At 42.1% G+C, this 15,432-nt stretch overlaps 1 protein-coding gene across 1 annotated transcript; it reads left to right on the plus strand.

The window, feature by feature from the left end:
- Positions 1-1,270: 1,270 nt before the first annotated feature.
- LOC134517214 (thiamine transporter 2-like) lies at positions 1,271-11,948 on the plus strand. The gene is made up of 6 exons (XM_063338489.1): positions 1,271-1,388; positions 4,088-4,253; positions 4,579-5,398; positions 6,878-7,070; positions 8,653-8,794; positions 10,555-11,948. The coding sequence occupies exons 2-6, from the start codon at positions 4,104-4,106 to the stop codon at positions 10,732-10,734; spliced, it is 1,485 nt and encodes a 494-aa protein (XP_063194559.1). The 5' UTR covers positions 1,271-1,388; positions 4,088-4,103; the 3' UTR covers positions 10,735-11,948.
- Positions 11,949-15,432: the final 3,484 nt, after the last annotated feature.

A 15,432-nucleotide genomic window follows, 5' to 3' on the forward strand; every position in this document is an offset into this window, starting at 1 on the left:
AAGCCCTCAAGAACAAAATCAAATGCAGGTATACACAGTCTCCTCTCAGACGGGCTGTCACCTGCTATAGCTACAGCTTCAGTAAAACATGTAGAACCAAAATAGCTCTGGGATCAGTGCCAGATGGTGACTGATGGCTGGGAAGGCGCCAAAAGGAATTATTAGATCCTTTTTTCATGCATTAGTTTCACATACATCACAAAAGCTCACATAAGTATACAGCAGTGTCCCAGGCAGGATCAGATGAATTCGCGGATAACAGATCAACAAACAAATGACATAAAGGCAACAGGCAGGGATGGCCCTTCTAATGTCACTAATCCTGTAACTTTGACTGCTGAGGAGTAGGAGGCAAAAAGGCTGCAAAGCATGGCCAAGGCTGAAGGCAAAGGACTGGCCTAGTAGGGCAACTCATCTGACGCAGCAGGGAATTTCGTATGGTTTTCATATTCCTGTATAACTCCCTAAAGTTACTCTCCCATTTTACTGTGCATGAACTGAAGAGCTGCCTTCCTCTAAAATTATTGGATAATTCATTGTTATTTACAAATTTATCATTTTCCTACTCTGTTGGGTTACATTCCTAAGTAATTGTTATATCCCTTGTTCCAGACCTATATGCTGTAAGACCAGGGTGGGAATGGATCTAGATTTGTAGATACATACTTTTTGTGCAAATCAGATAGCATCCTTTGCTGTTGTGAGTCCCACAGGATCTTCTGAAGATGACTAGAGGGCCATCTCCGCCTTCAGTAGGACTGTGAGAACCAGCCTAAGCCAAACATCTGAGAAATTTCCTAACAAACAGCAGTCAAGGGGAAGCAGAGCAGAGTGTTTTATTTTTTAAACCTGCCAGAATAGTATGAAACCTCATGTATTTAGTGGGGAAACATTTATATCTTGGAACACTGATATTTGTCCTCCCTCATCTCTGTTGTTACCCATGCAAAGCTACTGCTCCATCTTTAATATAGACCAGTTTGAGACACAGGTGGGTCCCAGGCCTCATACCATGTAAAACAGATCCATGCACCCCGTAAAACAGATCCAAAATTCTTTGGGAACAGGATTAGCTCTATTGCTTTTGTGCCAGTCAAGCACCAAACTGCAGTTTGGGTCTTGATTTACTTCTGCCTTTGGGCAAGGCCAGGATTGTCTGGCTGTTCCTTTAAGGGTGCTGAAAGCAAGCCAGCTGGACATGGTTTCAAAGGAGGTGTCATGAGGGCAAGCTGAAATACCAGAAGAACAGGAAAAGCACAAAACCCAAAGGGAGTCCAGTAGCCGCATTACACACAGGACAGCCAGAAGAAAGACTGGAAATACAGAAAGAGGACTTTTCCTTTGGAAGTAAGAAAGGAAGAGCTCCAGCAGAAGCTCCAGCAGACAAGGTATGATTATATATGAACTTTGGAAATCAAAATTCCTGCAGTGACAAAGGAAAAAAGGAGGAAAGAAGAGAGCAGTCCAGTGGGGAACTGGGAGGCTGGGTCAGGCTGTGTGGGAGAACAGGTGACAGCTCTGGCATTAACCAAGAATGAACTGGGGGAAACAAGAAACAGAGGATTGTTTAGCCGCAGAATGACAGCAAGGCATCCCATCAACTCCCCAAAAGTTAAGAAAGACCTACATTTGTGAAAGATAAGTTGACCATAAGGGCTGACTGAATGGGAACGATTTGGATCCCTCCCCCTTAAGCACGAAGGTGGAGGTCTCGCTGTCAGAGGTTTGTGTTTATGAATACAGAAAGGAGCAGTTATACCAGCAGCCGGCAGAGCTGAGCTGGGGCTGCAGCAGAGCCCTTCACCAACAGCGACGGGCTGGGGTGTGAGGCTCCATCCCACCCACTGCAGATGGAGCAGCACCCACCTCCCGCTCCCCAAGGTCAAAGCAGGCTGAGAGCCCTCAGTCCACTGCCTTTCCCCACTCAGCACCAGCAGCAGGTATTTTCCTGCACAGCTGCTTAAATCAGGTGGGAAAATTCTCATCTGACTTCACAGGTGCCTCAAAGAGTAAATCTACAGATTAGAGGTGGATATCTAGCAGAAAACCCCAAACAGTGCATGTGCTGGGACTGGAGGCGCGCAGTGACCAGAGCACAACTTAAGTTTTTCTGTACATAGCTCAAAACAGAAATTACTGCAAACAGTGGCACAGCCCTGCCACAGGCGGGCAGCAGCAGAGGTGCAACACAGATTACGCTGCGAGCCCTGGGAATACAGCGGTTTGCCCCACTCACCTCCCAAGGTGCGGGACATTTTGAAAGGATCCATGAGACCTGCTGCCTTTGTGTCACACAGCCTACCAGGGGGAGAGCAAACATAGAATTGTTTTGGTTGGAAGAGACCTTTAAGATCATCAAGTCCAACCATTAACCCAGCACTGCCAAGTTACCACTAAACGTGGCAGGACCTGAAGCAGACGGGAGCAGAGAATCTAGGCTGGGAAGGGAAAAATACAACCTGGCTAACTTGTACAAATGTGCTTCGTTACAGTGCTAGAGATGCTTTTCATTTCCCTTCCTGATGCCTTTCTCAGAACCTCTGGGTACGACATAAACCATTCACTTGGTATTAGGGTGCTGTAACACTGTAATGATTATCATGTGAAAGGAGAGTGAGGGGATGTTATGGTGACTAAGTGACTGTAATCCTGGGCAGGGCCAAAACCAGTCCTGCCAAAGCCATGTTTGCAGCAGAAGCTATTACAACAACAGGAGGAAGAAGGGGCAGAAATGCTTCTTTCCCTGAGCACACTGAATATAACGTTTTTCCTTTGCTGGCGTCATCTTGCCCTCTAGTGGTTCACGCTACAGAGCTGACACAGAGCTAAACTAATTTCTGATGTAAAGTCAATGGTTTCAGCTGTTACGCATAAAATAAAGTAATTCAAATTCCCTTTGATCTGCACCCATATCTTAGTGTGTTAGGTCATTAGTAAAATGTGCTGTCATGGTGTGAAGTTAGAAAAGAAGATGCGTAATTCTTGCTGCCTTATACATTATGTATTACACCCTATGAGAGGATTGTCTGCCCACCCATTCTGGAGTGATGTAGTCAACAGGTACATCAACATTTTTGACTGTTTTGAAAGAGATCTTTCCTCAGCTTTCACAAAAAAGTTTGAAGAAAAACACTGCCTGCAAAATACTTCATTTTTAAGATTAAAACTTCTGCCTGAAAACACAAGTTCTCAGGAAGTAAAGAGGTAAAAGTTAAAAGCAGAGTGATGGAAATCCCAGCTGGCAATGAGCACCTTCCAGAGGACGTAAAAGATAAATTGTACATGTTTAGATTCCTGACATTGCCTATACCAACATGGAGTATAACTTACTGTCTGTTTCCTTTGCATGCCCCCCCATTATGCCCATTTTTACTTCCCTTTGGGGTCTGTCCAGCAGAGTTGCGAAGTTTAATTTATTCCATAAGTCTCAGATGGAGACAAGAACAAAAATATCTGTTTCATTTAATTTTAGTGTGAACTATTGCTTTCAGTGACCACAAATGGTTTTTTTTTTTTTTAATAGATTGAAAATAGGATGGCTGTATCCAAACTGGACTTCTGACACAGTTAATTCCAGCTGAGGATCTAGCTTGACACATTCTTTCTGTATTTACTAGTGACTCTCATCTACTAAGCTCCAGAGTTACCAGCTTTCCATAACAGGAACGTCGTGCGCATTCTAGGAGGCAAAAAAGAAAAAACAAAAAAACAGCAATCCTGAACTAGTTACTTGTCATTCGACATGGTGCTTGGCTGTGATCAGTCATGGTGTCAGGTGAATCTCAGTGCTCAGCTGTCTTCAGTGATTTTTGTCTAGAAATGCTTTTCCTGTGGTTAGCTTGATCAGTGCAGACTGAATGACAGCGTAATTTTTCTCCCAGTTATAGTCTTTATACACTATCTACAAAGACAAACAGCAAATGTAAGGAAAAGCTGTTCACTTTAAAGTTATGAAGAAAAATGTTTTCCAACTGCCAGCCTCTAAAGAGCACTCCTTAGCATTAGAAACCACAAAATAAAAATCAATTACAAGACATCTCTGCAATTGCATGGGCAGTATCATTCTTCTAACAAACTTCCTCCTCAGCTTTGCTGCAGAGACCATGGATTGCTGGAAGCAAGAAAAAAGCAGCACTTGGATTTTTCCCACCTTGATTCTCTGCCTCTACGGATTCTTCTACATGATGAAACCATCAGAACCTTTCCTAACCCCCTATCTAACAGGACCAGATAAAAACCTCACCATAGATGAGGTATGATTTCACTTTGCCTTTTCTTTTATATGGAACAGCAAAAAAAAAAAAAGACAAACTTTGAACAAAGTTTTTAAGAAAAGAAAAAAAAAGCACACTATAACCAGCTTTGGCAGGTCACAATTTGCAGCAGATGGCATAAATAAAAGATCCATTTAATGGATTTAAGATCCACTTGCCTGTTCAACAGTCATATGCTGCTTCGGTGTGGTTATATATTTTATGAATTCCTTCAGAGCAAAAACTTCCCTCTACAAAGCCATTTTAAATAAATGAACTACTTTTCCCAAGAGTAACAACACAGAGATTTCCTCTTCTCTTCTAGGTTACCAACCAGATTTTCCCAGTTTGGACATACTCCTACCTTGCACTCCTTTTCCCAGTCTTCCTGATTACAGACTACGCGCGCTACAAGCCCGTCCTCCACCTCCAGGGCATCAGCTTCATCATCACGTGGCTCTTGCTGCTCTTCGCACACGGAGTGCTGGCCATGCAGATGGTGGAATTCTTCTACGGGATGGCGACAGCCACTGAGGTCGCTTATTACGCCTACATCTACAGCGTTGTCAGCCCCGATCACTATCAGAGAGTGACGAGCTATTGCAGAAGTATCACTCTGGTTGCGGCCACCGTTGCCGCCGTGCTGGGACAGCTGCTGGTTTCCTTAGCAGACGTATCCTACTTTCACCTTAACGCCATTACTTTGGCTTCCGTGTCCCTGGCATTCGTGTGTTCCTTTTTCCTCCCAATGCCTCAAAAGAGCATGTTCTTCCACAGGAAGGATGTCTCGCCAACTCCCCCAGCACCAGATAAAGCCGCCGTGGCCTCAGTTGGCCCCGACGGGCCATCGAGCTGCCACAAGGACGAGGGCTCCGTATCTGCTGACAGGGGACCAACACCCAAAGCGCAGGCTGATAACGCCGAGCCCCAGAATCACGTGCTCAGAGTCCTGGTGCAGCTGAGCAAGGACCTGAGGGACTGCTACAGCTCTAGGAAACTTCTCTACTGGTCCCTGTGGTGGGCTCTGGCTACGGCAGGCTTCAACCAGGTTCTGAACTATATCCAAGTGCTGTGGGACTTCAGAGCCCCCTCTCACAGCTCTGCAGTGTACAATGGAGCGGTTGAAGCAATAGCAACTTTTCTGAGTAAGTTAGTGTCTAAGCATCGATCACAAAGACAGCTTCTGAAGTTTTACTTTAGAACATTTTTAAAGTGCCAGTCCATTGCAGATGCTCCAGGAAGCCAGCGTATGCATTGGGCACTCAAAATCTAGTTCTGTGGTGTACAAAACTGTTCAAATGCAAGCTATGCTATTTTTCTTTATGGCTGGGACACCCAACTTTATCCTACTGGTATGCAGAGTGTGTACAAGTCACATGGACCTTGCATCCAACTTCTAAATCCATTCAGAGGTACCCGTGTTTCTTTTGGGTTTTTTTTTTTTTTCCCCAAACAAATATCACACAGTCCCCATAACAACGGTATCAGCTTACGCAGATGAAAGAAGTTTTTCATAAATATTTTAGTGTAAAAGAACATAATCCTCTCATTAAGATCTTGCTAGTGAAATACTCTTGCGCAGCAGGAGGGAAAGAAGAATTTTAGTCATTTCAAGATATGGAAATTTGCAGAAAAGACCTTATTGAATTCATTACGCTACTGATATTAACCATTACTCTTTTCCACCGGAAGCAGATGCCCGCACCGCATAAGCAAAGTAATGTTATCAAAAGCTAACATCAGAAGATACCACCCTGGCTTGGCAGTGTTTCACATATTCATATTGTGCTGCTGTAGAGAACTTGCACAAGACATTGGGGTGTGACCCACCAGGGAAAATAAACACATCTACATCATACCTGGTCATTCAGGTTAGCCTCACAGTCATTAAGGAGAAACAGATACTTCTAAGATTAAAAATTACTCTCGTCTTGAGGTGGGGAACTAAAACGACCAGCTGAATTACGAATTAGAAGCACGCAACTCCTGTAGTGTCTACTCCTTGGTGAATTCCTCTTTCTCACGGAATTGCCCGTTTCTCAATGTAGAGGTGCAGGAGTTTTAAAATTGGATGAGAACCCTAAGATGGATTGGTTTGCCTTTGCAACAGATGCATCTTTGTAGCAGGCCCACCAAAAGCAAACAGTGCCTGTCCTTTCTCATTTCCCTGAACACATTCACTTGATACCTCACAAAACTCCCTTTTTCGAGAGTTTAGCTGCACTGAGCTAAACTGTTACACTAGAAGGTAATTATTTACTAACTTATCTATAAAGTAAGCTAGTGGAAGCTGGAAGAATTGTTCTTCTTGAATTCCAAACTGTGTTACTAATTCTCTCCCTAGAGATACACGCTGGGTACAGACAGATAAATAATGAATCTTTCTATATAAGAGTTTATCCTGTGAATAAAACATTAAGAAAGGAATGGCAGACACTTGATTTATGCGGTTGTCTAAAAATGACCAGTCATCTGCACAACTTAGAAGTGATTAGAAATGCTTTCCAGAGCTATTCTGCTTCATTCTTCAGCATTGCCTTTCAGCATGTGAGGGTAGCAAGACTTGGTGATGTAGGATATAGAACAGATACAATATTTACATGGTTTTTTTCCTCTTTTTCTAGGTTCGGTAACATCTTTTGTAGTACAATATATGAAAATTAACTGGGACCTTTTTGGAGAACTGGCTTTAGGGATCTTCTCTGCAATAGATGCTGGTTCTCTATTTCTCATGCACTTCACTACCAACATCTGGGCATGTTACGCCGGCTATCTCATTTTCAAAGCATGCTATATGCTCCTCATAACAATAGCAACGTAAGTATAAAACCTTACAGTGCTACTATTATACACAAAATACCAACAGTACTTTAAGTTTGGACATCCCTCCTTTTACTCAGAGGTCACCGATCTAATGCTAGACATAACTGTTTAGGTAAAGACAAGGACACTTAAGTGTCTAGTTATGCTGTTTTCATTCTTCTAAACAACCATAAAAAAATTATTAAAAGGACATTGAACGTATACCTAGGCAGAAATTAAACAACGTACAAGGCATCTTTATTACTAAAGGCAATAGTAACAGCAAAACATAAAAGCTATTTTCCTTCTTCCTGGCATAGAAGATGCCAAGTGAACAAGAGGGACAAGCATGCCTAGAAAACCATCCCTTAAGATCCAATTATGTCTAGACCAGCTTGCTGATATACTTGTTAGCAAGCTATGAATTGCATGAATGCAAGAAAAGATTCGGCATACAGTATTCCCCAACATAATTTTATACATATAACCCTTAATGATACCATGATGTAAACAAGAAAAGAAAACATTGGACATATAAAAACCTCAGACTCTCTTAGGAGATCAAGCTATTCTGTTGTCAGAAATAGAAAAATAAAAATAATATAAATAAAAAATATGTAATCTGTGTAATAAATATAAAACATTTTTATTACTCCAGTTATTTTATTTATTGGAATGTCTTTAGACATGCCAAACTATTTCATTAACAAAAATACCCAGTGAATTTTTTATGTCAAACCCCCAAATGATTCAGATATCATTTCAAAAAACTGCTAAAACTATAATGCATGACAAAAGGTATACCTAATGAAGCCAAGTGAATCCTCTGTTTTCATCTTGGTGGATTGTTAGTACATTGTAGTGGATCACACCTGGACTACTTCAGCATATTCTACCAAAAAAAAAAAAAAAAAAAGTAAAAGCTTGCACAAAAAAAGCCCTGATAAAAACCAAGAGGGTGCTGCCGGACTAGCACATATTTGTTCAGATAGAAACTTTGGAGGTAAATATTGCAAGAAAAGGTGTTCCAATTATTGTCAAAAAAGAAATTGCAAGGCAAATCTACAGACTCTTGACAGAAATAAATGGTATGCTACCTCAACTGTCCAGCCACAAAGCAAGAAGTGATTCACACCATCATAGAAAAGTGGGTTAGAAGATACCCATAGTGACCTTCTAGTCTAACATCCCAGCCAGGGCAGAACTCCTGCCAATGCCAGGTCAGGTCAGGGTTTGTCTGGACATGTCTTTCAAAGCCTCTATGGAGACTTTACAACCTGTCTTGCACAGTTTGTGAAGGTAGAGGAGAAACAAAGAGGATGATTAAAGAGATCTGATTCCTAACTGGATAAAGCAGATCACCAGATAACATGTTTTGGAAAAGCAACACAGGCAAGTAAAAATAACATCAAAATACACTATGGTAGTCAAGACGTTGCTTGGAGCAAACAAGGAAGCAAACAAATGAAGCATTATTTGCACTATTTACTCCATCCTTAATATATCATCTGTATGGATGGTTTTTCTTCATCAACTAAATTGAGAGGAACAACCTTTCACACAGTGTGAAGTAACTGACCTGCCAGTCTCACCTTAGGTTCCAGATTGCAGTCAATCTGAGCATGGAGCGCTACGCCTTGATGTTTGGATTCAACAACTTTGTTGCACTGGTGATTCAGACCATTCTTACAGTAGTCGTCGTGGATTCAAAAGGCCTGGGACTGAACATAGTGACTCAGGTGAGTGCTCTTAACTTACTCCAGAGGCCCCACCTGGAGTACTGCATCCAGCTCTGGAGCCCTCAGCACAGGAAAGACATGGACCTGTTGGAGAGGGTGCAGAGGGGGGCCACAAAAAGGATCGGAGGGGTGGAATACCTCTCCTATGGAGACAGGCTGAGAGAGTTGGGCTTGTTCATCCTGGAGAAGGCTCCAAGGAGACCGTGTTGCAGCCTTTCAGTACTTAAAGGGGACTTATCAGAATATGGGGACAAACTTTTTTGCAGGGCCCATTGCAATAGGACAAGGGGTTATGATTTTAAGCTAAACAAAGGGAAGATTTAGACTAGATACAAGGAAGATTTTAAGACTTTTTTTTTTCCCCCCCCACAATGGGGGTGGTGAAACATTGGCACAGGTTGCCCAGAGAGGTGGTAGGTGCCCCATCCCTGGAAACATTCAAGCTCAGGTTGGATATGGCTCTGAGCAACCTGATCTAGTTGAAGATGTCCCTGCTTATGGCAGGGGGCTTGGACTAGATGACCTTTAAAAGGTCCCTTCCAACCCAAATTATTCTATGATTCTGCTTCCCATTTAATGCTTAGCCAATTCATCTTCAAAAGTTTACCCAGAAAGAAACTGCTATGCCAAAGGACAATTTAATTCCCTCTTTCATCTACAGAAATCTGGACAACTTGCTCTTTCCTTGTGCCGCCATCATTCTTCCCTTTTGCCTTTTAGTGCAGCATTTAGGATCACAGATGCTGGTCTTTGACTTTTTAAGGGCAGATACACCAGAACATAAATAATCGGGCTATCTGACCAACTTTTGCTAATTAATAGGACAACCGAATAACATCCTCTCTGCCCAAAAATTCAGGCTGGTTTTCTGAGATGCAGAATCAACATGACCACTTATTTTTAGGGGAGTTTGAGATCATGAGACACAGCCTGGATTATTTGAGTTATTTCAGCTCAAGTGATAAGGACACCTGCCTTCTAATTCCATCTCAGGAGCAAACCTGGTCTGTATCTCAGCATGATTAGTAGTTTTCTGACCATAGTTTGGGCACTTAATTTGGGGTGGGATATCCTATCTCACAACAGTGTCCCTAACTTCGGTCAGCCCAGTTCCACTCAGGATGAGGTCAACTGAAGCGTACTGACTTCTGCATTTTCTCAGATGGGATCTCAGCTGGGGCAGCTTTCTGGATTTGAAAAAGACTAAAGCTGTTCAGATATTCTGCAGAGAAAGCAAAAGTTACCTTAAAAGATTAAAGATTGAATTAAACACTAACAATTCAAAGTTTAAAATTAATGACAGCAATATGTAGGACTTCATAAATAGGCTTGCCACTGTTGGAAATACTGATACGAAGTCATGGTATATTTACGGAAGCCAGCATGGTGACAGCACTGAAACGTGCAAGTAAGAGCAAAAAAGGACCAACTCAGACCCTTCATTTACGTTATTCATGGCTATGTAGGTAGTGAAGCTACTTCTACATCTTGCACTAATAGAAAAATATCCCTTCCCCTCTCTGATGTTTATTAAGAGGCATAAGGACTGGAAGCAAGGGGCAGTTCTTCATTCCTCAAAGATCTGCTATTTGCTGGAAAAGCTAAGATTTTGCTTAATTGCAAAACAAAAACTTGAACATAGAGAAACGATGCCAGAACACAGGTAAACAAAATAATAGTGCCTGTCATCTCCAGAAGCAACAGTGTTTTCCTGATGTGTTTTTCATTAATTCTTCTGCCTTTTTCTCTCCCTCTCCCAGTTTTTAATTTATGCCAGCTACTTCGCAGTCATAGCTGGGATTTTCTTGATCAGAAGCATTTGCATGCTTGTCTCAAGCAAATGCAAAAGGAAAACAGCAAGATCTTGCAAAGAGCATCTGAACCATGCTGAACGCGAATCAAAAGAGCAGGTTGCAACTGGCTATGCGACACGGCTGTAGCAGTCGGGCAGAGATTCGAGATAACAGGCTCACATGGCAAGGCCCTCGTGGGAGAAGAGCTCCTACTGCAGCACACAGGGAACAGCGGCACCAGATCGACACACAACACAGCCCTGAAAAGCTACGCTGAATCACTGCAGCACTTTGTTACAACATATGCCAGCTAAGACATCACCATAATGGCACCATGCCAAGAAGAGAACATAAGTTGCTTTAGATTCTTATTTACTTGCCTATAAATAGCTTAACAGCAGTAATTTATAAACAAGAACAGAGTAACCACCTTGGCATCCTACCGTGCACGCTGGCAAAGATCAGAGTGCACCCTGCCTTGCTCATTCTAAATCTTGTATAGGGTATTGGCAAGCTGCTTCCGTGCAGGTTTGCTCATGCAGGTGGGTGAAGGGTCTGTCCCCCCTGTGCACATACCTTGTTCTGAACCAAGGAAGAAGGGATTGTGCTTCCTTCATTGTATTCTTTCCTATATACCTCCAGGCAATTCGGTGACAGACTTCTCCTTTCTAATTTAAAAGCCCAGACCAGAAGCGGGCCTTTTGCACACAATGGTGCAGAAAAGCAGGGTTTGCACAGCCTGTCTGAGAAGGTTCACTAAAACACCACTAAGCCACAATTGTTGCTTGGCCCACATTTGAAAGCTGCAACCTAAAGACAATACTGAGTCTGTAGCAATCTCAACCCAGAAGGGAAAAATTTCCGAGTCAAAACAAAATGAAAGAGCCCCACTCCTTTCCTTGTGCTTCCAGTAAAATTAAATGCAGGACTAAGTGTCTTCCTGTTTCAAGGGGAAAAGAAAAAAAATATCAAAGGGATTGAGTAGCATGGACTGAAACCAGAGAAGTATGTTGTGGATAAATTTGGCCAATTCCTCACAGGAAAATTCAAGATTAACATGAATATCCAAGAAGATGTGTAACTGAAACAAAAAGCTAGCATCATGTGTGCTTTTGAGTGCCAAATGAGGGAGATCCACTGATTTTGGCCAAGGATTCGGCAGGGTCAGCATCTCAGAATTTATCAAGAAGCTTCAAGCCCTACGGCTAATTTAGTCCAGCACAAAGGACGTCCAGAAGAAAAAAGAGACCTTAAATGAGTTTACACAGTGAATGCCTGATTTAATATAAGTTATATCCATATGTTAAAGCTATTTCTGTGCTGCTGTTTGCTTCTAGCTTCCAATACCTACACTAACTAATAAAAACAGAAAATACTCAGCCTTTACAGAATCATATTTTTCCTGTAGAAACACAAGCTATCATTTGTACAGACATATGTGCGTTTCGTACAATTGTCACATACTGCACCTAGACGAACTGCCCAGAGGCGAGAGCAGACAGGCAAGAAGCAATTTGTTCCAAGTCACGAGAAGAATTGGTAGAATTTGACCAAATGAACCCAGCTAATTTTCTAGGCTTTTTGTTTAGTATTGTGCGGACATGCTCAGCTGTAAACTGGCTGTAAGCAGAGCGGCTTAGCCAATGCAGTTGTAAAAGCAGGAGGTGTACTCAGTCTCCACTAAGCACAGGTATGTGTCTTACGACTGCAGAACTGAGGGCACGGTACTCCTGCCTGAAGAAACAGGGACGAAGTCCAGTAGAGATAGGACTATTTTGTTTTGCTTTTCCTTGTGGAGTGGGAAACTTCTTTTGAGGCATTTTCATTAAAAAAACTAGGTGCCAGTCCTGGACTAGAAGCTAACCAGATGTTGTGTTTAAGCGAGAAAGAGGAACTTGGTATTTCCAGCTCCACGGTCTCAAACAGGAAGCTAGGAAGTATTTCTCTCTATGTAGCATCTGACAAAAGGAGTCAGCAACATGTGAAGCTTTTGCTATTATTAAAAAAAAAAATAAAAAAAAAAATGATGGCCATAGCAAGCTGCAGGAAAGCAGATAGAAAAACTGGTAGAATTAACCATAAAAATTCTTCTGTTTCGAACTGGTCAAAGCTCACTGCCCCCCTGTATATGGAACGCCATAAGGAGCAAAGGAACCATGCAGACACAATGCATCTGGTTTGCAGCTGTAGAGAACACTGTCTTCAGAAAACAGGCAAGACTTAAAAAAAATTTAAAAAAAATCTATTCCTATTTTCTCAAATTTACAAAAGAAAGATTCTGAGGTTGGGAGTTGGGGGGAGCGCGGGGCTTGAAAGGGGCTATAATAGGGAAGGAAGAGGGCAGCTCTTAGGAGCATTAGGAAGGACACGACACACTGGAGGTGGAAACAGCAGCAAGGGGAAGGTAGGGCCTTACATTATTACTCTGGGATTTCACCTGCAAAATCGGCATTAACTCAGCAATCACAGTTAGAGATTTCATCCAAAACAGTAAGATGCACACATCTACCTGTGTGTTCATGGACATACAGACACTCTTTGGAGAGGAGATAGCTGAGGCCTGGCAGGTTATGAGCAAGGCTGCGACCTCAGGCTCTCTAGTCCTGCAGGAAAAGGAAACGGAACAAATCCTCCTTTCCTTGCAGATTTTAGTATTAAGTGCTTATCTTTCTCCTAGCATACTAAAGGATTCCACATAAATACGAAAATCCGGAGCTGAGCACATCACCCCATAGCTATATCCCCCTCTAAATAAAACACTTAACTACCTCTGAAACATTAGTGGGTTTAAGCACAAATCTTCCATGAAGATACAGTTCAGCAAGCTGATAAGGCCAGTTCTGGCCAACAATGCAGCAAACAGATTGTGCCTTTGTACTCAAAGCAAGCAGGTATTAACCAAGCACTGCGTGGGCTACCAGGGAAATGCTAGTCAGCAGCCACCTTTCAGCAGGCCAGCAGACAGAGCCAGCAGCACCTTCCCCACGGTTCTCCCTTCTCAGCAGCAGTTGGTAAAGAGAATGAAACACAGAGGCAAGCCTGGCTTCTCCGACCACTTGCCTGCCTGGTTGCACTACCCACTCAAAGCACTGGGAGAAGTTTCTGTAGCTGTAGAAGACAACCGGGCGCTGTCAGATCACAAAGCTGCTCTGGGGACCACACGCGGCCCCTCCTGCGAGGGCCACAGCGTGTGCTCCCAGTGTCAACACACATCCCGCCAGCAAGCTTCAGCGTCAGCTCCATCCTCTGATGAACCTTGAAAGAAAGTAGGGAGTCCAGTCAAAAAAAAAAACCAAAAAAACCAACAAAAACCAACCAAACAAAAAAACCCACAACACAGCAACACAGGTAAAGGAAGGCAAAAAGCAGGAGCATTTCTCTGAAGCAGTTCTGATTTTTTAGCTTAGAAGTTAGATTTGGAAGCTTCTTGTCCATTTGCCCTTAGGTGACAGATTGGTCCTTGTATAGAAGTAATTCCCAGTGCAAAGGGGAGGGTCAGTATCAGTCTCAACTGTAAAATAGGTGCTAAGTCTTATCTATGAATTGGAGACCAGAGCTTTTAAAGGTATTTATTAACACAAAAATGCAATCAAGTGGTCGCTTTCTTGCCACGTCAGTTTTCATTTATTATTAGCTATTACGATTCTTAAAGCTTGCTCTTAAAATTAGAACTCAGTTTGCTGACAAAAATCTGTCAAGGATAAAGCTTGCCCGTCTGTGAGCAAGAAGAGCTGTGATTAATTTTTATTACGATTATTACTTTTTTCAATTCTGATAACATTTTATCAACTTCAGAAAGAACTTTTTGGAGACTTTTTAAAAGACACAGAAATTTCTTACTACCTCCAATACTAAAGGGTTGTTTATCCTAGGAGGAAACTGCACATGAATCCACAGCAAGGGCACCACAGCTGCAGCTTTGACAGGTAGTTCCTTACCTTCAGAGTCATTTGCTCACCTGCTGGCCACTCGTTTGCTCAGTGCATTTGGAATTGAAGCAAGATCTATGCTGATGTTATTGATCAGTCCAGGGCTTAGCATATTTTTATTTTGAAAAAGATAACAGATACCAAAAGATTTCAAAGCAGAACTAGAGTTAAGGATAATACGACTACATTTTATATACAACGATCTGTAAGAGAAAGATGATAATCAGAGGCAGTCATTTAAAATCAAGTTTCAAGGTTAGAGCTGTTTTTTGTAACGTTCCTCTGAGGTCAAAGAAATACTGCCTTAATAGTATACTATTTATGCTAAGTTTTAATAAATACAATATCTCACAGTGCAAGTAGAAGCACTTTTGAAAAGTGCCTGCTATTAAATGGAATTCAACGTTTTAAAAGAAATAGCTTGTAACAGCTTGGTTAAATATCAGTCAGTGCTTTGCTTTCATTCTTTTATGTTTCAGAACATTCTTGTTTCACTTGTTTTCCAGGAAGAGTGGAATTGACTTTCTAATGGAAAACAAGCAAGTTAAAAAAACCCAAATCTCTTCAGGCTTCCTTTTGGTGCTAACTACAGCAAAGAAAGAAGACTCATTCTTTTCCTTTTGATCATCACTTTCGAAGGTGAAGTCAAGATTCCTCTTTTCTAAGTCTGAACAGGTACCATGAGCAGGCAGTTTCTGCATCTTTCTTTACCTGCTCCAATGACTGGAGTGCAAGAAATATGATGAGTATTTTAAAGAAACCGAGCTCACAACGGGTTGTGAGCTGGCTGGTTGGTGGCTTTTATTGTCTGCAAAAAGGCCTTCACTTCTGTTGTTCCACTTGGCTCCCAGGCTGCCAATCAACAGCAAAAAGCCTCCCTAAGCATGCTGAGAACGAGCTCTAATCTCACAGTTTC

The sequence above is a fragment of the Chroicocephalus ridibundus genome, chromosome 6, assembly GCF_963924245.1.
Source record: "Chroicocephalus ridibundus chromosome 6, bChrRid1.1, whole genome shotgun sequence".
NCBI classification, from domain to species: domain Eukaryota; kingdom Metazoa; phylum Chordata; class Aves; order Charadriiformes; family Laridae; genus Chroicocephalus; species Chroicocephalus ridibundus.